A 24,705-nucleotide genomic window follows, 5' to 3' on the forward strand; every position below is an offset into this window, starting at 1 on the left:
TGTGACTACCAGGCTGGAGCCCTCGAGCCATTCATCGCAAAATGCTGCAAGAGGCTGCTACTGAGACGCATGAAGTCCCAGCTCCTGGAACAACTCGCCTACTGCCCCGACCAGACAACTGACCACACCATCTCAACTGTCCTCCACCTGGACAGAAAGGTCAGTTACAGCAAGATGCTGCTTACCAACTTTATCAATCACACTTTATTATAGCACTTTTCATACAGAATAAAATGCGACACAAAGTGCTTTACAACAGAGAAAACCCATCCCTCCCAGTGGACTTATACACACCCACAACTACACACACGCACACACAGACAGCAGCAGGACATGGCAAGGCACTGAGGACCGAGGCTGTCCACACTGACCACAGGGGGTGCTGGCATCCTCTGAGGATGAATTAATAATTGTTGAATTGGAAAATTTGGAAAGAGGCAGAAATTCCTTATATGAATAAATAAAATATATTTGGAATTTGCCCTCGCGGGACGAATAAAGGCATATTGAATTGAATACCATTATTACACCTTTATTATAGGCTTCTTATACCTTAGTAACATAAATAATTCCCTGTCAAACCAGTTGACAGGCTGATGTGTGTTGGTCACTCTGGCTCAAAACAGCTGCCGTACATCAGCCAGATGTGTGTTATTAGAAATATTATGTCCTTATGAAATATGCAAATGGTGAAAAATGCTGTTTATAAATATCACATTTTGTAGTTTCATCAGTTTATCAGTGGAGTCTCTCATATAATTGAATCTTTTTTTCAGAGGCAGAGAGGTTCCACCTGAACCTGAACCAGAAATGTTGACGGAAGAGCTGCTGCTGTGTGACGTAATGACGCTGCGTGCACGGAGGGTGTTCCCACTGCGTCATACCCGGAAGTGATGTGCGGTCAGCGGACTGGGTGAAAACAACAACAACATCAGCTCGGGGTTTGTCTGAATTAGACGGAGCCGCCCGGTGATACACGGTCCTTTGTCCCGGTTTTTCGCCGGCGGAGGGTGAGCAGGCAGCGTGCAGAGATGTGGATCCAGCCGGAGGAGGTGCTGCTGGCCGGAGCGCTGTGGGTGTCTGAGCGGGCCAACCCGTTCTTCATCCTGCAGAGGAGGAGAGGACACGGCCGCGGGGGTGGACTATCCGGTGAGTTCGTGCTGTCTGAGGTTCGCTCCGGTTCAGTCCAGGTCGATTTGATACAGTCCATGACAGTCTGGGTTTATATGATCCAATTCACTTCAGTCCATTACAGTCCTCTACAGTCCGGGTCTGTCCTTCACCTCAGTCCATTACAGTCCGCTACAGTCCGGGTCTGTCCTTCACCTCAGTCCATTACAGTCCGCTACAGTCCGGGTCTGTCCTTCACCTCAGTCCACTTCAGTCCGCTACAGTCCGGGTCTGTCCTTCACCTCAGTCCACTTCAGTCCGCTACAGTCCGGGTCTGTCCTTCACCTCAGTCCACTTCAGTCCGCTACAGTCCGGGTCTGTCCTTCACCTCAGTCCACTTCAGTCCGCTACAGTCCGGGACTGTCGTTGACGTCCACGCTGCTGTTGAGTTGTGGAGTCAGTCTTGTTTTCTTCTTCGTGGGTTTTGGAGCTGAACTCTTTCCTCCTCTGGAAAATAAAGTCTCACTGTGTCACGAGGAGGAAATGAAGACCTGGACACGAGCAGCTGAAGAAATATTCTGTCACAGCTAAAACTGCTGAGTTGAAGTAGTCAGTATGCAGAATGGCTCCCTTCACAGTATTTTATATATAGTACTGTATTTCCTGTCACATGATTTTATAACAATTGAGCACATTTTATGAACTGATCACATGTTGAGTTAAACATGAGCCTCCACAGGAACCTCACACAGTACATGTACTGCACTAATTCATGCACAGTCTCTAAATGGAAGTATACGGAAAGTAAGGTACAAGTACCTCTAAACGTACTTCGTTACTTTCCACCACTGCTTTCCAGGCGGATTAAAACTTTATCAAAGCTAGGTTTAGAATGAATAAATCCAGATTTAAAATGAAGCAGAGCGCTGTTGCCCAATTGAAAACTGACCTCTGTATTCCAGAATAAAACCTTCTATTGTTGACTGGCTCACTAAAAAGTTAGTGAGTTATCGTTGTCGCAATAGCTCAGCAGAGAAACTTGAATTTCTCTCCTTTGAGGAAAACTTGTTGGTTGAATTAATGGAGCGATACAACAGAAAGTGACTAGAAACAAAGAGACCCATCCACCCTCTGGAAACACCCCGTTTAATCCTTCTTAATTTGAAGAAGTTTTAAAGTTGGTGCCACATAATCTGAAGTTAGATCATGATTTAATCAGGTTTAAAAATCCATCCCATCAGCCTCAGTGACTGACTGAATGATTCTACATCCTGTCAGAGAAGTTTCACATTGAACCTGGAGTCCTGAACCTGGAGAGTCCAGATAGTGAAGTCTCATTCAGTTGGTGTTGAAGGGTCACTGATTCTCTTCAGTCACAGTTGTTTTTGAATCTGTATTTTTTTTCTCTGCAGGTTATTTTGTCTCAACATTTTATGATTTACATAGGGACATGTGTAATTACTTGTTACTTAGAATTTAGTCATGCATAAATCACAACACTGTTAATTTACATTATAATGAAGCTAAGTTTCAATTTACAGCTGGTGCAACATCGTGCAGGTGTCTTAAAGACCCTAATTCATTTTAAAACATCAACATTTTCCATGTTATTGCAACAATACTGACTGATCCTTCCATGCCATTAGCTGGCTCTGCTAATCATAGTTATCATTTAGATCAGAGAATGTATCATTACAGACAAAGCAGAGCTTTAATATCAAATACATTAACATTTTGAGAATGAACACTTTTTAAGATGTCTGATTATAACCTGTTCACTGGAGCTGAAAAATATGGGAATATTTTAATCATCAGTTCATTTTACAATGCTTTTACTCACTGCAAAGTTTCTGTGCCAGAGTTTCTGAGTTCCTTTGGGTTTGAGACTGTTGGTCGGTTAGGTGCAGCTCCAATTAACAGCAGTTTGGTCATTGTATTGATCTGTTCAGTAACACTTGCCATAGACAGTTGTACATGAGGCCAACTGTGAATACTTGTTAAAACATTGTAGGTGGGGGATAAGTGGCATTGTAGACGTCCTCCTGGATTGAAGGAGGTTTCTTTATTGTTATGTAAGTATCCTCCTTCACTCCTCTTTCAGACCATCTGTTCTCCTGCCAGTGACCACAAGACAAAGGCCATAGAATGTTTATAACAGCTACTGAAGGAGGAGAACCATCAGTCCTAAACAGTATCATCGCCTGTATCCTGGAGAAACCATCCCATACATTGATGGGCTCCCCAGGACTCACACAGAAGGAACCCTCCTCAGGCTTATTGTCAGCAGCATTAACTCAGTTACGTACATCATTGCCAAACATATCTACAACCTTATCCCCCTTGGTTGGCAACACATCTCACTATATGCAAAACTCCATGGACTTTGTGAAGAAGGTTTGAGGACTGAAACCGGACCCACGTGAAACCATTATGTCCTATGATGTGACCTCATTGTTTACATGGATCCCAACTATGGAAGAGGTGGAAACTGTAAGGAAACGACAGCACCCTCAACAATAGAAACAACCTCAGCCCAGACCAGATTTGAGAACTGCTGGACTTCTGTCTGAACACCACCTACTTGTAGAATGGGGGATTTACAGACAAAAGCACGGCTGGGTCATGGGCTCACCAGTATCTCTCATTGTGGTCAACCTCTACACGGAAGAGGTCGACAGCACTTGGACACTGTTCAATTGTGAGTGCAACTTTCCTGTCTGAAGATCTGAAGGTGTTTCTTGTCTGATGGTTTTTCTGGTCTGACGGTGTTTTTGGTCTGAAGGTTTTTCTGGTCTGAAGGATTTTCTAGTCTGAACTTGTGTCTGGTCTGAAGGTTTTTCAGATTTGAATATGTTTCCGGTCTGAATGTGTTTCTGGTATGAAGCTGTTTCTGGTCTGAAGGTTTTCTGGTCTGAAGGTCTTTCTGGTCTGAAGGTTTTCTGGTCTGAAGGTCTTTCTGGTATGAAGCTGTTTCTGGTCTGAAGGTCTTTCTGGTATGAAGCTGTTTCTTGTCTGAAGCAGATTCTGGTCTGAAGGTTTTCTGGTCTGAAGCTGTTTCTGGTCTGAAGCTGTTTCTGGTCTGAAGCTGTTTCTGGTCTGAAGGTCTTTCTGGTCTGAAGGTGTTTCTTGTCTGAAGGGGTTACAGTTTGCATATTGACCAGGCATTGGTATGGAGGATGTGTGGGTGATGCAGTCATCTACCTGCTTCACAGATCCCTTTCTCACCTGGAGAGCACTGGTAGCACAGTGAGGGTCATGGTTTTTTGTTTTTTTTTAATCTCTCCAGTGCTTTCAGTACAATCCAGTCATCACAGCTCAGGGGGAAGCTAGAAGCAGCGGGCATAGACTACCACCTGACTGCGTGGGCCATCAACTACCGCAGCAACAGACCACAGCATGTGAGGCTTCGTGACTGGATGTCTGATGTGGTAGTTTGTAGCACAGGGACTCCACTGGACAGTGCTCTCCCCTTTCTTCTTCACCCTCTACACATCAGAGTTCAGACACAACAGCTGCCACATCAAAAAGTTCTCCAATGATACAGCCATTTTTGGACGTGTATCACAGGGAAACAAACTGGAATACAGGAAGGTATTCTACATGCTCCCCCCTTGGCAAAGTCATTAACAAACATGGTTTATCATTCCAGTGCTATGCTTATGACACACAGCACATTTGACACCCACATCAAACACCTTTGTAAGACTTCATTCTGCCACCTCAACAACATCGCCAAACTCCGTCCAACACTCACCCTGGCAGATGTAGAGAAGCTTGTCCACGCCTTTATCTCCTCCAGGCTGGACTACTGTAATGCACTTCTCATCGGGATCTCTGGCAAGAGCATCCAAAGACTGCAAAGCATCCAGAACAGTACTGCCAGGATCCTGATGAGAGTGCGCAAGTACAATCACTTCACCCCCATCCTGACACCTCATCACTGGCCCCCTGTCCCACTCAGAATTGAATACAAGCTTTCCCTCCTCACCCGCCAGCGCATCTACGGTCATGCCCCCCTTTACTTACAGGAACTTCTCACCCCCCAAACCTCCTCACGCACCCTCCGATCAGCAACAACCAACACTCTCCAAGCCCCCAGAACCAAACTCCGCAGCATGGGTGTCGAGGCATTTTCCTTTGTAGCACCAAGGCTGTGGAACGCCCTCCCTGACCATCTGAGGGCCCCACAGTCTGCAGATGTTTTTAAGTAAAATCTTAAAACATGTCTTTTTTAAAAAGGTTTTTACTAGTTGTTGTTCTATATAAGTTTCCTCTTTTTTAAACAATTTATTGACCTTGATCTTTTTTTTTAAAAAAAACTTCCTAAATTTTACTCTGTAGCACCTTGAGATTGCTTGAATATAAGGTGCATTACAAATAGAATTTATGATTATTATTATTATTATTATTATTATTATTATTATTATTATTATTATTATTATTATTGTTATTATTATTATTATTATTGTTATTATTATTGTTAAAGTCATAACCATCTTTATAGACTGGTGTGGACTAAACCAGCTGCATATACACGCCAGCAAGACGAAGGAGATGGTGATTGATTTCCGAAGGAAGGTACCACAGACTGCACTGGTGAACATCCGGGGCTTGGACATTGAGATTGTGGGGCATTTCAAATATCTGGGTGTTCAACTCAACAGCAAACTGGACTGTACAAACAACACAGATGTCCTGTACAGGAAGGGCCAAAGTGGCCTGCACCTGCTAAGAAGACTGAGGTCCTTTGGGGTATGTAGGACACTGATAAAAACATTTTATGACTCTGTGGTGGCATCTGCACTTTTCTATGCAGTGGGAACTCAGAGAGGGACAGAAGAAGACCACACAGACTGGTCAGGAGAGCTGCCTCTGTCTTGGACTGCCCTCTGGAGGAGGTTAGCTAGGCTGACATCGATCATGGAGAACCATCCCACCCCCTGCATGAGACAGTGGGGGGCTTAAAGAGCTCCATCAGTAACAGACTGCTGCATCCAGTCCGTAAGAAAGAAGCTACCGCAGGTCCTTCATCCAGCAGCTGTCACACTGTTTAACTCCAGAGAGAGAGAGAGAGAGAGAGAGAGAGAGAGAGAGAGAGAGATACAGTAACAGTGACAGTGGATGTAATAACAGCAGTAGCAGTTGCAGTGGATGTCAGGCAGGGCCAAGGCAGGAGACGCAGCTGCAATCCACAATCCAGATTCAGACACTGTCCATGGGAACCTGCAAGACGACAAAGCACAGAGACTCCGGGGAAGGAGCTCAGTAACACGCCGTGGTAGGACATGAGAGCGTGCGGATGGAGAGGGACAGAAGGACAGAGGAGCTCAGTGTATCTTTGGAGGTCCCCCGACAGTCTAATCCTATAGCAGCATAACTAGGGGCTGGTCCAGGACCAGCCTGAGCCAGCCCTAACTATAAGCTTTATCAAAGAGGACAGTTTTAAGACGACTCTTAAATGTAGAGACAGTGTCTGCCTCCCGGACAAAAACTGGAAGATGGTTCCACAGGAGAGGAGCTTGATAGCTAAATGCTCTGACTCCTGTTCTGCTTTTTGAGACTTTAGGAACCATAAGTAGAAATGCATTCTGGGAACGCAGTGTTGGAGTAGGGCAATAAGGTACTATGAGCTCTTTAAGATAAGAAGGTGCCTGGCCATTTATGGCTTTGTAAGTAAGGAGGAGAATTTTAAACTCTATTCTAAACTTTACAGGGAGCCAGTGCAGAGCGGCGAGTATTGGAGAAATATGATCTCGCTTCCTGGTTTTTGTCAGAACACGTGCTGCAGCGTTCTGGAGCAACTGGAGAATATTCAGCAACGAATTTGGGCAGCCTGATAGTAAAGAATTGCAATAATCCAGCCTGGAAGTTACGAATGCATGGACTAGTTTTTCTGCATCATTTTGAGACAAAATATGCCTGATTTTTGCAATATTACATATGTGAAAACATATGTAATATACACATACATGGGAGTGAAAGGACATGTCTTGGTCAAAGATGACTCCCAGATTCTTTACAGTGGTGCTGGAGGCCAGCGCAATGCCATCCATAGCTGCTATGTCATCAGAAAGTGACTTTCTAAGATGTTTAGGGCCTACTACTATAACTTCAGTTTTGTCCGAGTTTAGCATCAGAAAATTGCAGGTCATCCAGGTCTTTATGTCATGAAGACATGCTTGTAGTCTAGTTAACTGACTGGTTTCTTCTGGCTTCATTGATAAATATAGCTGGGTATCATCTGCATAGCAATGAAAATGTATTGAATTCTTCCTGATAATTTTAGGTCAATCGTGTCAAATGCAGCACTAAGATCCAGTAAGACTAGTACAGAGACAAATCCTTTATCAGATGCAATTAGAAGGTCATTTGTAACTTTAACCAGTGCTGTCTCTGTGCTATGATGCACTCTAAATCCTGACTGGAAATCCTTGAATAAACTATTATTGTTTAGAAAGTCGCACAGCTGATTGGCAACTGCTTTCTCAAGAGTTTTTGAGAGAAAGGGAAGGTTGGATATCGGTCTATAGTTGGCTAAAACCCCTGGATCAAGAGTAGGCTTTTTCAGTAGCGGTTTTATCACAGCTACTTTAAAGGACTGTGGTACGTAGCCTGTTGATAAAGACAGATTGATCATGTCTAATACTGAAGAGTCAATTAGAGGTAATACTTCTTTAAACAGCTTAGTCGGGATAGGATCTAAAATACAGGTAGATGATTTTGATGATGAAATTATTGAAATTAGTTGGTGAAGGTCAACAGGAGTAAAACAGTCTAAAACTGCGACAGACTGAGTAACAGTTTTTACGATTTCTGCGTTTGAAGACAGAACAGTACCTGTTAACGGCAGGAGTCGATGAATTCTGTCTCTAATAGTTTGAATTTTATCATTAAAGAAGCTCATGAAGTCATTACTGTTCAGAGCTAAAGGAATACATGGTTCAACAGAATTATGGCTCTCTGTCAGCCTGGCTACAGTGCTGAAGAGAAACCTGGGATTGTTCTTATTTTCCTCTATTAGTGCAGAGTAATAGGCTGCCCTGGCACTGCGGAGGGCTTTCCTGTATATTTTAAGACTGTCTTGCCAGGCGGACCGAAATTCTTCCAAATTGGTAGAACGCCATTTCCTTTCTATTTTCCGTGAAGTTTGCTTTAATTTGCGGGTTTGAGGAGTATACCATGGAGCTAACCTCCTGTGTTTAATTTTCTTCTTTTTTAGGGGAGCAACAGAGTCAAGTGTCATACGCAATGAACCTGTAGCACTATCAACCAGGAAGTCAATCTGGGAGGGACTAAGGTTAGCATAAGACTCCTCTGTTGTATTGAGACATGGCATTGAATTAAATACTGATGGGATCATATCCTTAAATTTAGCTACAGCACTATCAGACAGGAGTCTGCTATAAGAATTTTTGCCTACTGGCTGGTAGTCTGGTAATATGAATTGGAAAGTTATTAAATGATGGTCCGATAAAAGAGGATTCTGTGAGGAGACTATTAAGTCTTCAATTTCAATGCCATATGTCTGAACAAGGTCGAGGGTGTGGTTAAAACAGTGAGTCGGTTCATGTACATTCTGGCGGAAGCCAACTGAGTCTAATACTGAGATGAACGCAGTGCTGAGGCTGTCATTATCAACGTCGACATGTACATCAAAGTCACCTACAATAATTACTTTATCTGCATCATGTGATGAAGCTGTGTTGATGCTTCTTTCTCAGTTCTACATCATAAACCCACCTTTGTTTCACACAACTGTTATCAATGCTGATATCTGCTCACATTTATCCATTTCATCTGTTGCAATTTGTAAGTTGTTGTATATTTTTTCCTCAACTGTGCAGTAACACTATTTATTACCCATATTGACAACAGTATTTTTATAAACTGTGTATATTTCATATTTCTCCAATGCAATGGAACATATGACAGTAGTTTTTCTCATAAGAATATTGCCAATAGTACTTTTTATGGCAGTAGGATTTTGATGGCATTTTCTATTTTTATAATCTGTACATAATGTACAAATACATAGTTGATTTTCTTTTCTATATCCGGTACACTTTTTTATCTTGGCCCTTTTGTGCCACTGTTTTTGCTTTTTGTAATACTTGTTGGCTTTAACGACTTAATTTCCCCGGTATGGGATCAATAATGTCTTATTTTATCTTATCTCTTCATGTTTGAAGGTGTTTCAGGTCTGAACTTGTCAGAGTTTTATAATTGCTGAACTGCAGCTCTGACAGTCAACCTGAAACATGATGAATCATCAGTGAGACTGAGTGTTTATGAAGGTTGCAGTGATTTCGTCAGTGGTCAGCTGACAGGAAGTCGTCTCTGACCTCCACAGCAAAATCAGAATACTTTATTGGTCCCTGAGGGGAAATTGGGTCAGTTGCTGTTGCTCCCATTGTGTAACAGTATTAAAATAGAAAAAGGAAATAGAAATATCTTAGAGAATGTAAATATGTAAACTATTTGTATTATGATACAACAAATACAAATATATAGAATATTTGTGTAACTGTTTGCATATATGTATGCATGTATAATTTTTGTGCCACGTTCTACATCAAGTAACAACTACATCAGTTAATTTGTATGTTTTAATGTTTCCATGTTGTGTCACCAGTTTAGCTGACTGGGGTAAAAGGAACCTGTCAGGGGGGACTGGATCATGTTTTCTGTTCTGGATCATCCTAGACCCTAACCTGCTGTGTGGTCACTTGAGTAAACCCATTACAGCCTGATGCTGACGACTCTGACAGTCAGTTTGTGTTTGTCAGCAGTCAAATGCTTTGATTCATATTTAACTCGGAGATAACAGAAGGGTCAGGCACAGGGGGTCCCGCAGGGAAGTGACCAGGGTGTTCTACACTTTTCATTTCAAAGGTTTACAGAGAATGAGGGCCTCCCCACGGGTGAGCAGGAGAATCAATGTTGAGGGAGAGATGTGAAGTCAGAGGTGGGAGTAAGATTCTGAGTGAGGTGAAAGGGTCAGGTGCATGCTGGTGTTCAAAACCAACAGGAAGTTAGTCATTGTAGTTTGATTTTCCTGATTTCACTGCTCATCTACTGCATTTGGAGCTGCAGCAGTGACAATAGGAGATTAAGACACTTTTGAAGAATCAAGCTCCTTCTCAAGAGTCACAACTGAGTCAACTCTGAACACATGGACATGAAACACGTGTGACTTCCACTTCCTGACAAGATCATTATCTTTGGTGTCCATCCAGAAGAAACCTCCAGAAATCCAATAAGAAATCATAGAAAATAGATGCTTCTGTGGCTCAGGAGGTAGAGCGGTTGTCCACCTATCAGAAGGTTGGTGGTTCAATCCCCTATCTGTGGAAATAGATACTGAACCCCAAACTGCTCGTGATGCTGTGCATCTGTGTGTGAGTGTGTCAGTGCTTGTAATGAGCAGGTGACCTAGTCATCGCGTGAATGGGTGAATGCAGGCTTGTGTGCTACATAAAGTACTTTCAGTATCACAGTAATCCAGTGATAGTTGTCTGTACACACATGAGTACGATTAAATATAAACAGGCTAACTCAGTGACCTGTTTACCTGTCTACCCATCCCTCTGTCTGCAGGTCTCCTGGTTGGGACTCTGGATGTGGTTCTGGACTCCAGTGCCAGAGTGGCTCCTTATAGGATCCTGCTGCAGACTGCTGACTCTCAGATCTACTGGAACATCGCCTGTGGTCAGTCAGCCGTGCTGGGAGCACTGGAATTGGGATGTTTGTTTGTTGGTATTTGTTGACCCTCAGCTCTGTCTTGCAGGCTCATCCAGGAAGGAGATTACAGAACACTGGGATTGGCTGGAGTCCAACCTGTTGCAAACCATCTCCATCTTTGACAACGATGAAGATGTCACCACCTTTGTCAAAGGAAAGATATCTGTATGTCACTTCATGTGTGACCTACCACCTGTCTTTTCTTGTTAGTGATTCTTTTAGTGAGTGATGTCACTTCCTGCAGGGAATCATAGCAGAGGAGAACCGACTGAAGCAGGGGGAGGAGCAGGAGGAGGATTGTGGGAAGTTTCGTGAGGCAGAGCTGAAGATGAGGAGGCTGTTTGGGATGCCTGATGAGGAGAAACTAGTGAATTATTACTCCTGCAGCTACTGGAAGGGCCGGGTGCCACGCCAGGGCTGGCTCTACCTGTCTGTTAACCACCTGTGCTTCTATTCCTTCCTGCTGGGCAAGGAGGGTATGACCAGCCAATCACAGACCAACGTTTAATGCAGTCATTTATACAGTTTGTGGTCTTTACAAGTCTGAATCCAAAAAGTTGGAAGTCTGTGTAAAACATGAAAATCATAATTCAGTCATTTGCAAAGAACTGTGTCACCGACAACAGTTTTACGAAGTGTTCCTGCGCCCATTTGGTAAGATCCTTTATAAATGATTCAATTCAATTCAATTCAGTTTTATTTGTATAGCGCCAAATCGCAAAAAACAATGATCACATTCAGTTTTATTAAAGTTTTACACAGCATCCCAACTTTTATGGAATCAGTAACTTGACATCTTGTTTTATTTTGAATGCTACTGCAGTGAACTGAAGGTACTTCTGCAGTTACCAGACAGAAATAAAGTGGCTTTACATATAGTGTAATTTATTAACTTCAAAAATGTTTTTAGTGTTAAGTTACTCTTCAGTCACTCTTGACATCAAAATGATTCAGAAACTAGATGGCATAATCACAGTGTGCCATTCTATTCTGTCTCATGTTTTTGAGACTTTCATCACCTCTTCTTTTTAAACCCTCCCAGTGACCCTGGTGGTGCAGTGGACGGAGGTGACCCAGCTGGAGAAGAATGCCACCCTGGTATTTCCGGAGAGCATTCGCGTTAGTACGCGTCACACTGAACATTTCTTCTCCATGTTCCTTAACATTAACGACACCTTCAAACTGATGGAGCAGCTCGCCAACATCGCCATGCGCCAGCTGCTTGACAACGAGGCATTTGCTGCCGATCGCTCACTGCCAAAACCCTGCAAAACACTCAAGAATGTCTCTGCGCTCAAGAGGTATCACTCTGTTCATAACCATGTACTTGATGATAAGGTTTCATCTGATCAGACTGAGGTGGAAATGTTTAACAAATAACAGGCCGCTGTTGAACCTGTTTTTGACACCAAATCACTACAAAGCTAAATATACACGACCAAGTGGGCACGCAGTAGGTACATGTGCAAAACAGTAAACACTTAATATGTTTATGGAATGAATATCCATAGAAAACGATTTGTTTTGCATCAGCAGGGATACTGTTTATGATGCAGCCTTCATTTTGTCCACCTGAACCATCAAACTAACTCTGCCACTGTGTCTCAGTCTGGACCCCTTTTCTCTGACCTTTCACCTGATCAGCTAGTTCCCTCTGTGTTGTTGCTGCAGGGATTTGGATGCACGGGCAAAAAATGAGCGGTACCGGACAATGTTCCGGCTGACTCAAGACGAACGTCTGGACGGACACACGGACTGCACGCTGTGGACACCGTTTGCTAAGATGCATGTGGTTGGACAGCTGTTCATCTCCAACAATTACATCTGTTTTAACAGCAAAGAAGAAGACCTGTGTCAGCTTATCATCCCACTCAGAGAGGTAAACAGGGTGCTAATGAATCAAGGTCAGTTTTCAGGGTCTGCAGTGGACAGTTCAAGAGTCCTGGGTCAATGGAGCATTTTCAGTCAATGAGTCAATGGCTATGGTTTTCCCACCCTCTGCGGGTCCCTCCCACCCTCAGCACTGGAATGGTTCACAAAAATGTCAACAGCAAATGAGTTTTGCTAAATGCAGTGAGAATACTGAACTCAGTCCTCTCATGCTTCTAGTGCCTTGAATGTATGTATTTTAAAAGTCATTTTGTTTGTTGATGATTTGTCTTTATGTGATGTATGATTAACCCAAACACTATTTTCAACACAGCGGATATTAAACTTCCAGCATGGCTTTCATTTAATTTCCTCAGTCTGAATGAGAACAAGACCGAAGTTATGGTGTTCGGACCAAGTTGTTGTTCTTCCGCCAACATTGACCTCGGCTCTTTGTCACTGTATCTTAAGGACTGTGTCACTAATTTGGGGGTTAAGTTTGATTCTGATTTTAAATTTGAGAAACAGATCAGTACTGTCGTACAAAAAAGTTTTTATCAGCTGCGTCAAATAGCTAAGGTGAAACTTATTTTATCAAGACCTGACTTGGAGAAATTAATCCATGCTTTTATCACGACTCGTCTTGACTACTGCAACTCCCTGTACGTAGGATTAGCCAGGCTTCCCCTGCTCGTCTGCAGCTTGTGCACAACTCTGCTGCACGCCTGCTAACGCAGACCTGTAGGCATGCGCTCATCACACCCATCCTGGAGTCCCTACACTGGCTCCTTGTGCGCTACAGAATTAATTTTAAGCTTTTGTTATTTGCTTTTAAATGTCTAAACAACCTTGCTCCACCATATCTCTCAGACCTACTTCAGCCTTACTGTCCACCCCGATCCCTAAGATCAGCCGATCAGCTGCTGCTGGCAGTCCCCAAAACAAGGCTGAAGCTCAGAGGAAACAGAGTGTTTGCCGCTGTTGCTCCGAAGCTCTGGAACGAGCAAGGTTTTTTAAAATGTGCTAAATAAAACAAAGTTGATTGATTGATTGATTGATTCCAAAACTTCAAACAAATGAGAAGCAGCATCTTATTTGTTTTAATCATGTTCAGTGCAACCAGTCTAGCCTAATCCTAAACTGTGGTATAGATTTTTATGAATGCCCCTCACAAGCAAAGACATGGTCTTTTGCCCTGACACAAAATGAAACTTGAATTTGGACAGATTATTACAGACACACATTCCAGCAATTCTTGTGTAGTTTGTAGTTCAGGGGTCTGAGACGAGTGTATTGTTCCCAGTTAATACACAAAGCCTGGTCAGCTCTGCCTGTTTAGATCTCATCAGCCTTTAAAGAAAGTGAAAGAGTAGTGATACTGATCAACAACACTTATAAACGTAGCTGATATATTCTTGCATGGAAAAATCCAATGAAATGATTGCATGTTTTAATGACACCAAAAATTTCATCATCCACATTACTGAAGGTTTTTTCGTTTATGACAGTCTGAAAATGTCGACCTCTTAAAACCTGACAGACCTTTCATGTCCATCTTTTAAAACTCTGGTTGTGCAGCTAAACACAACAAGATGACATAAACCCAGTTAAGACAAGACATGAGATTGTATTTCCTATCCTCATTGGACAGGGATTTTTACCCACCATCCTCTGCTCTTCAGGTGTCCATTGTGGAGAAGGCTGACAGCAGCAGTGTCCTGCCGTGTCCTGTCTCCATCAGCACCAAGAACAAGATGAACTTCCTTTTTGCCAACCTCAAAGATAGAGATTTCCTTGTCCAACGCATCTCAGACTTCCTGCAGCGAACACCTGACAGCTCATGGGGCGACACCAGCCCGCTGTCTCTGATTGGTCACTCGGTGAGCCACTCATGCAGAGGTTCTGATCTGCTGCAACCTAAATCATTAATTCTTCTTGAGCCAGCTCAGAAGTTATTTATTGAAGTCTGAAAGTTTTTCAGTTATATTGCCATCATGTGTCTTAGAGGTGTAACAGTAGTCAGCAGATCATATTTGTCAATGTCCAGTTCAGCTGGTTTCAGAAGGTTTTAGTAGACAGACAAAAATCCTCATAGAGGTGTAGTTTCAATTCTGTTTTTGTGATGTGTTTTTTGTGTCCCTAGGCATCCTCCAGCACCCCCTTGTCTTCATCTGCAGGGTCTGAGTCCATCCACAGGGGGCGTCATTACCATCCCGGTCTGCCCACAGCCAGCCAGGGTCTACTGCAGCTCTACCACCGAAATGCTCCAGAGGACCTGGGACCCAAAGCTGTGAGTTCAATCCCCGGTGCCTTTGGAAACTCTGTTGGACTAGTACTGTTACATACTGAGGAGTGCAAGCAATATTAGATCATGGAGTACTAGAACTGTTAGATACCACTGAGACACTCCAGTAGACTTGGGATCCAGTGCCATGAGTTAGTCATAACAAAACACAGCTGGATCTGAGGAGGACCACTACTGATAGATACAGGTGCTGGATTACCATCACTATTAGAGACTGAGGACAACTGGTACCATTGCTGATGGGTACTGATATTGTTAGATTAGGAATGTTTCTGAAAATCACTGATGAAAAGAACAGTCACCAAGACATTCCATTTCATTTTTGTTCATCCAGACACCATCATCAGTTCTAAAGTGACACAAAGTAACTTTGGCAACAAATACACGCAAGAAATAATAGAAGCTACTGATAATAATATCTCCTCTGGCAGCACACTTCAGTTTCAGTAGTCATGTGACTTTTTTTTTTAAACACCTTTTATTCATTCATTGTTCAAGTCTCTTTCCCATCTATGAGACATGTCTGGTAAATGGTACGTGATGGAAGAGCTAAGAAGTGAGTAAAATGATGCTATAAAATGTTTTCTGTTTTTGAACACAGAAATGTCTTGGTCATCGTTCTTTTAACTGTACAGTGATTTTGATAAACCACTTGAACAGTTTTCAACCTGGATGTTTCAGGAAACGAATCTATAAAGACCAATAATGAGGAGTATGATTACTGAGGACCATTAGTACCTGAGGAGTATTGCTAGATGTGGAGGAGTACAGTCAGATACTGAGGAGTGCCATCAGATACTAAGGAGTACCGTCAGATACCGAGCATTACCATCAAAAACTCAGAAATACAGTCAGATACTGAGGAGTACAGTCAGATACTGAGCAGTACTGTCAGATACTGAGGAGCACTGTCAGATACTGTGCAGTACTATCAGATACCAAGGTGCACCATCAAATACCCAATAGTACCGTCAGATGCCGAGGAGTACAGTTACATGCTGAACAGTTCCATCAGATACCAAGGATTGCCATCAGGTACAGAGGAGTACAGTCTGACACTGAACAGTACTGTCCGATACTGGGGAGTACCATCAGATAATGAGGAGTACCGTCAGATAATGAGGAGTACCGTCAGATAGTGAGGAGTACCGTCAGATACCGAGGAGTACCATCAGATACCGAGGAGTACCGTCAGACAGCGAGGAGTACTGTCAGATAGCGAGGAGTACCGTCAGATAGCGAGGAGTACCGTCAGACAGCGAGGAGTACCGTCAGATAGCGAGGAGTACCGTCAGATACCGAGGAGTACCGTCAGATAGCGCGGAGTACCGTCAGACAGCGAGGAGTACCGTCAGACACCGAGGAGTACTGTCAGACAGCGAAGAGTACCGTCAGATACCGAGGAGTACTGTCAGATAGCGAGGAGTACCGTCAGATAGCGAGGAGTACCTGCATACATTGATTAGATTTGTTGACATTTTGGGGGATTTGACAAGTCATTGACCCAAACTGATATGTTGATGTGTAAGATTAAGATACAGTTTAATGTTCCTGTGTCAGACTGTAGAAGTAAATCCTCTTTCACCACACTCCTCTCTTTCCTTCCAACCACAACTCCTCTTTCTGCAGATGAAGGAGAAGATGAAGGAGGAGGCATGGAACATCCATTTCTCAGAGTTTGGTCGGGGTGTCTGCATGTACCGAACCTCCAGAACGAGAGAACTCATCCTCAATGGAATCCCAGAGCACCTGAGAGGAGAGCTGTGGCTGCTGTTTTCTGGTAGCTGTTTATTCATTTATACCACAGGCAAACAGAGGTTTTTTGTATTCACCTGTCCTCCTGGTTACCTGTCCATCCAGGAGCCCAAAATGAAATGGCAACCCACCCTGGTTACTATGGCGACCTGGTGGAGCAGGCCATGGGACTGTGTTCATTGGCTACTGAGGAGATCGAGCGCGACCTTCACCGTTCAATGCCCGAGCACCGAGCCTTCCAAAACGAGACAGGCATTGCTGCGCTGCGCCGTGTCCTCACGGCTTACGCGCACCGCAACCCTGGCATCGGATACTGTCAGGTAAATATTGTTTGAAAATATATATAGATTTAATTTTGAATATTTAATACATATATTTATTTCATATTAAATATTTGATAAAGACAGCTTGGATAGGCTCCACCCCCCCCCCCCCCCCCCGCAACCCCAAAAAGGGATAGTCGGGTACAGAAAATGGACGGATGGATATTTGCTAAAAATAATACAACAACATCATTTTCAGTATAGACAATACTGTTTGAATATTCTTTAATTTTGTAATTTAAAGATTCAGTATAATTCAATTCAATTTTATTTATATATCACCAAATCACAACAAAAGTTGTCTCAGGACACTTTCCATACAGAACAGGTCAGGACCAAACTCTCAGTCTACAGAGACCCAACAGTTCCCTCATGATCAACCATTCTGCGAAAACACCAAATTGTCCTATAACTGGCTGGGCATAAGTAAAAATGATATTGTTGATAATAAAAATTGACGCATATTCTGCCCTCCTGTCCCACCCACCCCCCCCACTGGCCCCACCCCAGGCAATGAACATCGTCACCTCCGTCCTGTTGCTCTACTGTCCAGAAGAGGAAGCCTTCTGGCTGTTGGTGGCACTGTGTGAGCGGATGCTGCCCGACTACTACAACACCAGAGTCGTAGGTCAGCAACTACATCAGAGTCAGTAACTACGCCAGAGTCAGAGACTATGTGAGAGACAGTACCAACACCATAGTCAGACACCAGAATCTGTTACTATGTCTGTCAGTAGCTACACCAGAGTCAGTAACAACATCAGAGTCAGTGGCTACACCAGAGTAATAGGTCAGTCTGTACCTATTGTCCAATCCTAGTGCCAAGTGTTAGTGTCTGTTGTCAGTTCAAAGTGTCAGTGTCCAGTGTTAATGGCAAGTACCAGAATCCAGTGTCAGTGTATAGTGTCAGTTTTCATTTCAAGTGTCCATTGTCAGTTCAGTGTCAGTGTGCAGCAGTGAGAGAGGGTTTGTACAGACTGACTCAGGTGGACTCTGGTACTATTAGTCCTTGATACCTGCATCCTTTAAGGGAGACAGGAAGATGAAACAGGAGTTCTTGGTGATTAACCACACCAGTGTCATCCACCTCACTGATGGTTCCTCTCACCAACCTTTCGAAAACCTGAAAACGTTGCACTGATGTCTTCTGTCTGTCTTTCAACATAAATGACTGTCTGTCTGAGTCTGGTGTGGTTTCCATCCCTGCAGGTGCTCTGGTGGATCAGGGGGTGTTTGAGGAACTGACTCGAGCCTTCCTCCCTCTGCTGTATGAACACATGCAGGAGCTGGGAGTCATCTCCACCATCAGCCTATCCTGGTTCCTCACACTATTCCTGTCTGTGATGCCCTTCGACAGTGCCGTCCTATTGGTTGATTGCTTCTTCTACGAGGGTATCAAGGTCATCTTCCAGGTCAGAGTCGCTGCACTTTACCAACTGTTAACTGACTATTTACTGACTAACTCGCACACAATTTTGGAAAATAAAGTACAAATGTAAAATAAGAAGGACCACTGTTTGAACTCTATGAAGTAGGTGTGCATGGTATGACAGTATATACTGTGCGATGGTAGAAATGTATCCACTGTCAGTTACATTTCCAGGGCGGGAGGGTTAAGCTGTATTTACACACTGTCGTTCACAGTGTATGCACTGCAACTGTTGTGGAGACAAATGACACAGTGCAGCAGAGGCAGCCAGAGCGGGACTTAATTCAATGAGCTAGCACACTCAGATGTTCAACAGCAAAGTCCTGTCCTATCTTGTTCACGTTCGTTTATATACTTCTGTAGACATGCATACACGATGAGACTAACTACAGGAATGAGGTGAATCAATTGGCCACGTGGTGCAGAAACAACAAAGGAGATTGTTATTGACTTCTGGAGAGCCCACACCCAACACCTCCCACTGACCATAAATGGTGCTGCTGTGAGAGGGTGAGCAGCACAGTTACTACACTGTGATATGTACAATTACATAAAATTACAAACACCGTGATAGAAGATTTTGGACATATTGGCCCCTATTATGAAGAGGAAATCACACTGAATGTAGAAAATGGAACAAGAGACAGTAGAAACATGAATGGAAACAGTGGGATAGGCTATGATCACAGTGCATGTTAACATTACTTCTCAGTGTCCAGTGGAAATGTCTGTTGTTCAGTGTCCTCCAGTGCCAGTGTGCTCTTAAGTGTCCAGTGTTATTGCCAATAACATATCTTTAGTTTACAGTGCTAACTGTACCTGTCATTACAGGTGTTAGTGGACATCTGACAGCACAGTCTTTACCTCTGACCTCTGCCACCTGTAACTGATCTATTTCCTATGTCCCTATCTAATTTATCTGCAGGTGGCGCTGGCTGTGCTCCACGACAACATGGACGCCTTGCTGTCCTGCAGTGATGAGGGGGAAGCCATGACAATCCTGGGGAGGTAGGAGTCCAGAATGGGGAGACAGGAGTTCAGACTGGAGTCCAGACTGAGGAGCGAAGAGTCCAGATTAGAGTCCAACAAATATGTGTGTGTGTTTAGGTACCTGGATAATGTTGTGAATAAACAGACGGTGGCTCCGCCCATCCCTCACCTGCACGCCCTGCTGACAAGTGGAGATGATCCTCCACCTGAGATCGACATTTTTGACCTCATCAGGTCGTCATATGAGGTCAGACTTGTTCAGTCACATGCTGTGGTCTCAGTCTAATACCTGCACTGTCTCCGTCTAATTCCTGGATATGTTTTTGAGGTAATCTCTCTTCTTCTACTCTGAGTAGAAGTTTGGCAGCTTGCGCTCTGATGCCATTGAACAGATGAGGTTCAAGCAGAGGTTAAAGGTCATCCAGTCCCTGGAGGACACAGCCAAGAGGAGCGTGGTGGGTGATGTTAGCATGTTGCAAGATAATGCTAACATGTTTATGTGGACATGATGTTTAGAGAGTGTGTGTGTGTGCGCGCGCGTGTGTGCGTGTGTGCGTGGTGCGTGCGTGTGCCCACAGGTGAGAGCAATGATGACGGAGTCTGCCTTTAGTATTGAGGAGCTGGAGGAGCTGTATTGCCTCTTTAAGGTGACAATAAACTCTGTTTATACAATGTTGAGATGTTTAACAACTGATCACCATCAAGTTATTAAGTGCTGTCTTAAATGTTTCATTGTGTATTTAGTTTTTGTACTCAACAGTAAACAGAAACCCATTATCCAAATATTTATTTAACGTATTCAGTAGTTCAGAACACATATTTGTTTTCTAAAGCAGGAAACTAAAACACACCTCACACCTGCTGCGACTATCGCATTAGTATTTAACAATAAGATGTGAACAGTCGGGAATCACAGGAGAGACTCGTTTACAGCTGCAGGTGAACTTGTGTCAAACTTCAGGTTTAAACTATACATTACACTCAACTTTTGCTAAACTAAACTCTGAACACTGATTGAGTCTCGAGCAGCCAATCAGACTGAACATTCGCTATTACATTCATGGCTTACTGCAAACCTGAGTCTGATGTCGGCACATCTGACTACGTAATTTGGATAAGAGGTTTGGATTGGTGTTGGTGCTGTGATCTGAGCGACCTCCTGACAATGAAATCAAAAATAGAGAAGAGTTTGCTCAGAGTGTAATGCTTCTCTCTCTCTCTGTATTGTGGACTTCTGCAGTCCAAACACATGACGAGCTGTTACTGGGGCTCTAGCAGCTCTGCAGCCGAGCGCCATGATCCCAGCCTGCCATACCTGGAGCAGTACCGCATCGACCCGGCTCAGTTCACCCAGCTGTTCACCACACTCGCACCCTGGGTCTGTGGAGGCCACACTGCGACACTGGCGGCCCGCCTATTCAGACTTCTGGACCAGAACCAGGATGGACTGGTCAACTTCAAAGAGTTCATCACTGGACTCAGTGAGTCTAGACACTCGTAGCCGCTCTGTACTCTCTGTGAAACTCGGTGTTTTAGTCTTTAGATCTTGTGTCTGCATATCTGCAGATATTTAAATGTTTGGATTCTTTGTTAACCCTGACCCAGACCATAACAGAGTTGCATTTGGTCTTCATTGGTCTGTGTTGGTTTTGGGTTCATCTGTGTTGTCTTGTCTGTTTTGGTCTGTGTTAGTCTGTGTTGGTTTGTTTTGGTCTGTTGTGGTCTTCATTGCTGTGTTCTGGTCTTTGTTGGTCTGTGTTGTGTTTGTGTTGGTCTGTATTGGTCTGTCTTTGTCTGTGCTGGTTTCCTCACAGTTTGTTTGTGTGTCTGCAGGTGGGATGTATCATGGAGACATGACAGAGAAACTCAAACTGTTGTACAAGCTCCACCTCCCGCCAGGTAAAAGTCACACAGCTCATCTGGGACCTGTACTATGAAGGACATTCAACACTACCAGACTTCTCTGCAGCACCTGGCTCAACAAAACTTAAAACCTCAGTCAGAGTTGATGACAGTGGTTATCAGCTGTCTTTGCTAACTCGTTCGATCCGGAGCGGGTCAGCTGTGTAGCATCAGTTGCTATTGTGGTCTATCCAGGTTAAAAGAGAAACACCTCCCGCACATTGGAAACTGTGGCTTTTATTCTTTACAGGAACCCATTTAGCTTCCACAGAGTGGCTGCTAGTCCCCCTTATTGCCAAATCGACAAAAAATACAAATTAAAATTGAACTGAATCAGTGAAACCAGCAAAGCAGCATGAGCCAGGCATAAAGATCAGAAAAAAAAAAGAAAGAACTCTACATATAAAGCAATTGTAACCTATAAGGCATTGACAGAAAATCAGAAAATTACCCAAAACACTTTGCACCACAAAATGCATTGGAAAAAAGAGACAGAGCTACCAAAGTAGCTGTAATAGCAATAGCATGTATGATAAATTGCTTCATTTATGTTCAAGTGTATTCTTGAAGTAAAATCTATTTCTGAGTTGTTTTTGGCCATAGGCTCAACACACCTCACTAAAACAGTAATCTTGCTTGGTCGTACACCCCTCTGGCTTCACTGCACCTAAAGACCGCAGTCACATGACAGTGGCTATCAACTCGGTAAGTCAGGCCAGGTTGAGCATGTTCACATAAAACATGCTGTTTGCAGCATACATGGACAAGTCTAACAGCAGCTGAGCAGCATCTTTTACAAACGAAGAGCAAAATACAATATTAGACAGAATCCAGGCTAAAAGCAACACAGACTGTTGCGACTGTGTGAACAGGTTCATAATATCACTGCGCCATCATTAGCTCATCATTAATTTACACTCTGACATTTTAGCCTATCGTTTCGGCCCCGGCGTTGTCAAATGGACTTAGCATATAAAACAGAAATTACTTAAAATACATAATTGAAAGTGGTAAGGAGGATGACTTTCATATCTTATAAGTACTACAAATACAAGATGTCAGTGCTTCAGCCAGTTTTTGGTTGTTGGATGATGTCGATACTTCTCATGGAGTTGAAAGTCAAAGGCTTCGCTGGTCTCTGGACGCTCTTGTCCCCCTAAGAAAAGATTTCTGGCACCAGGCTCCACTGGATCTTGAGTGAGGCCATTTTACAGAGAATCGATTGGTCGGGAGCCGGTAGGGCGGGGTTGATTTATTAACTCCAACATAACCTGTTACCATGTTCCCATGGCGACATTCTCCTGTGAGCCACTGTCATGACCCTGAAAACCCAGAGGTTACCTCAATAACCTCAAATCCTTCTTCATAGTACAGGCCTGTGTGTGTGTGTGTGTGTGTGTGTGTGTGTGTGTGTGTGTGTGTTGGGGGGGGTGCTTGATCAGGAGGCTTCAAGCAGTTTGTTTGTTTGTTTGTCTGTTTGTATCTTTATTTGTTTATTGGTTTGATTTTGTGTTCAGCTGTTTATTTGCTTTTGTGTCTTCATTTGTCTTTTTGTTTATTTGTTTATTTGTTTTTCAGCTCTGTGTCCTGAGGAGGCGGAGTCTGCTTTGGAGGCGGCGCACTTCTTCACTGAGGATCTACCAAGAGGTAAACATATCGATATTATAAACTACAGAATCAGTGCAGTATTTCTACTACTAGTACAATTGTACACTCTTAATCTCTTTGCAGATGACACATTTATTTGATCCACCCTGCTGACAGATGATCTCTGTGTTTAGTGTTTGTCTTCAGAATAGCTTGACAGATTTAGTTTACAGGACACAAAAACTGGATAAAGACAAAGAGCAGAAGCAGCTGATAGTAGAATAAAGTGACTCCTCAGATAATTAAGTGAAAAGAGTGGAGCTGAAGTTTAACTTGAAAAGGTGTGATGAAAGCAGTCAGCAGCGACTCAGCAGGTTTGTAGAAACATCCTGCAGATGTAAAATATCATCAATCTATTTGATTTGCATGAAAAATCTTTTCAGATTTGAAAGTTTCCTCTCTCACTCACACACTGCCTGATCCGTTCTCCTCCTTCTCCTTCTTCATCATCTTCTTCTTCTTCTTCTTCTTCTTCTTCTTCTTCTTCTTCTTCTTCTTCTTCTTCGTCTCCTTCTTTTTCACCTTCTTCATCTTCTCCTTCATCTCTCTCCTTCTTTATCTTCTTTTCCTTTCTCTGATGTTTCCTTCCAGAATCTTCTTTCCTGTCTGATCTGGACATTTTGGGGCAGCAGGAAGTGGCATCAGGTTTGTGTCTCTGTGGTTTGAGGAAACCTGCTGTTGCTACACTGACACCTGTGCTGTCAGACATATTGCTCTGGCCCGCCCACAGCCAGTGATGTCACAGCAGCTGTTGTCACCTGGCCCGAGCTGCTCATAAACCATAAGTCAGTGTTTGTCAATTTGTGCGTGCAAAGTCCTTCCTCTTTTTAGTTCATCACTGTAGAATCACAAGCTGTAACACAACTTCCAAAAATAACAGATTTAGAGGTAGGCTGATGTAATAAACCAGGAAGGGGAACTGTACAGTGAGCACGTGGTGGCTGGGACTACACCTGTGCACCCTGCTTAGGCTCAGCTTGAAGACACAACATGAGGCTGCTGACCTGTGGGCCACCACCTGTCAGGCAGGACATAAGAGTGGCAGGCAGGCCCTGGTGCTCTGAACCCAGGCTATGAAAATGGGTTCTACGCATGTGGAATGTCACATCTCAGGTGGCAAAGAAGCCAAAGTCAGTGCAGGAGGTCAAGCAAGACAAAGTAGACATAGTCAGTACCACTGGAGAGGGGCTGAACTCCCTAATTTTTTCCAAAGTGGCCTAGAATGAAAGGTGCCTGGCAGGTCTCAGGATTCTCAAGAACTCCTGGGCTGAAAATAAGAGGGTCACCCTGTGAGACTGAGGGTAGCTGAGAGGAGGCTTTTCTTCTTAGAATCTCTGGGTGGAGTCCTTGTCCTGGAGGGGTGCCAACTAGTAATCCCAGAGTTCTGGGACAATTGAACTTTCACATGGACAAAGATGGAGGAACCTGGAAGGGTTAAGAGGAGAGCCTGACCTAAACCTGACTGATGCGCTGTGTCAGTCAGGCCAAGTTTCCTTGACAGTGTGTTTGGACTCTGTTTTACAGACTGGATGAGGACAGTGGTGTAGTGGTGCCTGAAGAAGTGGGTATAGTCTTAATTTATAAGGGCGGCTGTGGCTCAGGAGGTTTGTGGTTCAATCCCTGGCCTTGGTAGT

General features: G+C 43.6%; 1 protein-coding gene across 2 annotated transcripts in view; it reads left to right on the forward strand.

The window, feature by feature from the left end:
* The first annotated feature begins 901 nt into the window (after positions 1–901).
* The window catches only part of LOC139331128 (TBC1 domain family member 9B), a 28,671-nt gene continuing 4,867 nt past the window's right edge, over positions 902–24,705 (forward strand). Inside the window, exons 1-20 of one of the 2 annotated variants that reach the window (XM_070962463.1) lie at positions 902–1,149; positions 10,708–10,818; positions 10,898–11,016; positions 11,096–11,327; positions 11,894–12,152; positions 12,523–12,730; positions 14,403–14,600; positions 14,864–15,010; positions 16,655–16,805; positions 16,886–17,100; positions 17,614–17,731; positions 18,313–18,515; positions 19,458–19,540; positions 19,640–19,769; positions 19,879–19,977; positions 20,101–20,169; positions 20,763–21,003; positions 21,356–21,421; positions 23,003–23,071; positions 23,663–23,716. In XM_070962463.1, the coding sequence (XP_070818564.1) occupies positions 1,032–1,149; positions 10,708–10,818; positions 10,898–11,016; positions 11,096–11,327; positions 11,894–12,152; positions 12,523–12,730; positions 14,403–14,600; positions 14,864–15,010; positions 16,655–16,805; positions 16,886–17,100; positions 17,614–17,731; positions 18,313–18,515; positions 19,458–19,540; positions 19,640–19,769; positions 19,879–19,977; positions 20,101–20,169; positions 20,763–21,003; positions 21,356–21,421; positions 23,003–23,071; positions 23,663–23,716 (2,890 nt within the window). In that variant the 5' untranslated portion in view covers positions 902–1,031. The remainder of the gene's footprint in view (positions 1,150–10,707; positions 10,819–10,897; positions 11,017–11,095; positions 11,328–11,893; positions 12,153–12,522; positions 12,731–14,402; positions 14,601–14,863; positions 15,011–16,654; positions 16,806–16,885; positions 17,101–17,613; positions 17,732–18,312; positions 18,516–19,457; positions 19,541–19,639; positions 19,770–19,878; positions 19,978–20,100; positions 20,170–20,762; positions 21,004–21,355; positions 21,422–23,002; positions 23,072–23,662; positions 23,717–24,705) is intronic. The other variant, XM_070962464.1, reaches the window with a different exon arrangement.

The sequence above is a fragment of the Chaetodon trifascialis genome, chromosome 5, assembly GCF_039877785.1.
Source record: "Chaetodon trifascialis isolate fChaTrf1 chromosome 5, fChaTrf1.hap1, whole genome shotgun sequence".
Classification (NCBI taxonomy): domain Eukaryota; kingdom Metazoa; phylum Chordata; class Actinopteri; order Chaetodontiformes; family Chaetodontidae; genus Chaetodon; species Chaetodon trifascialis.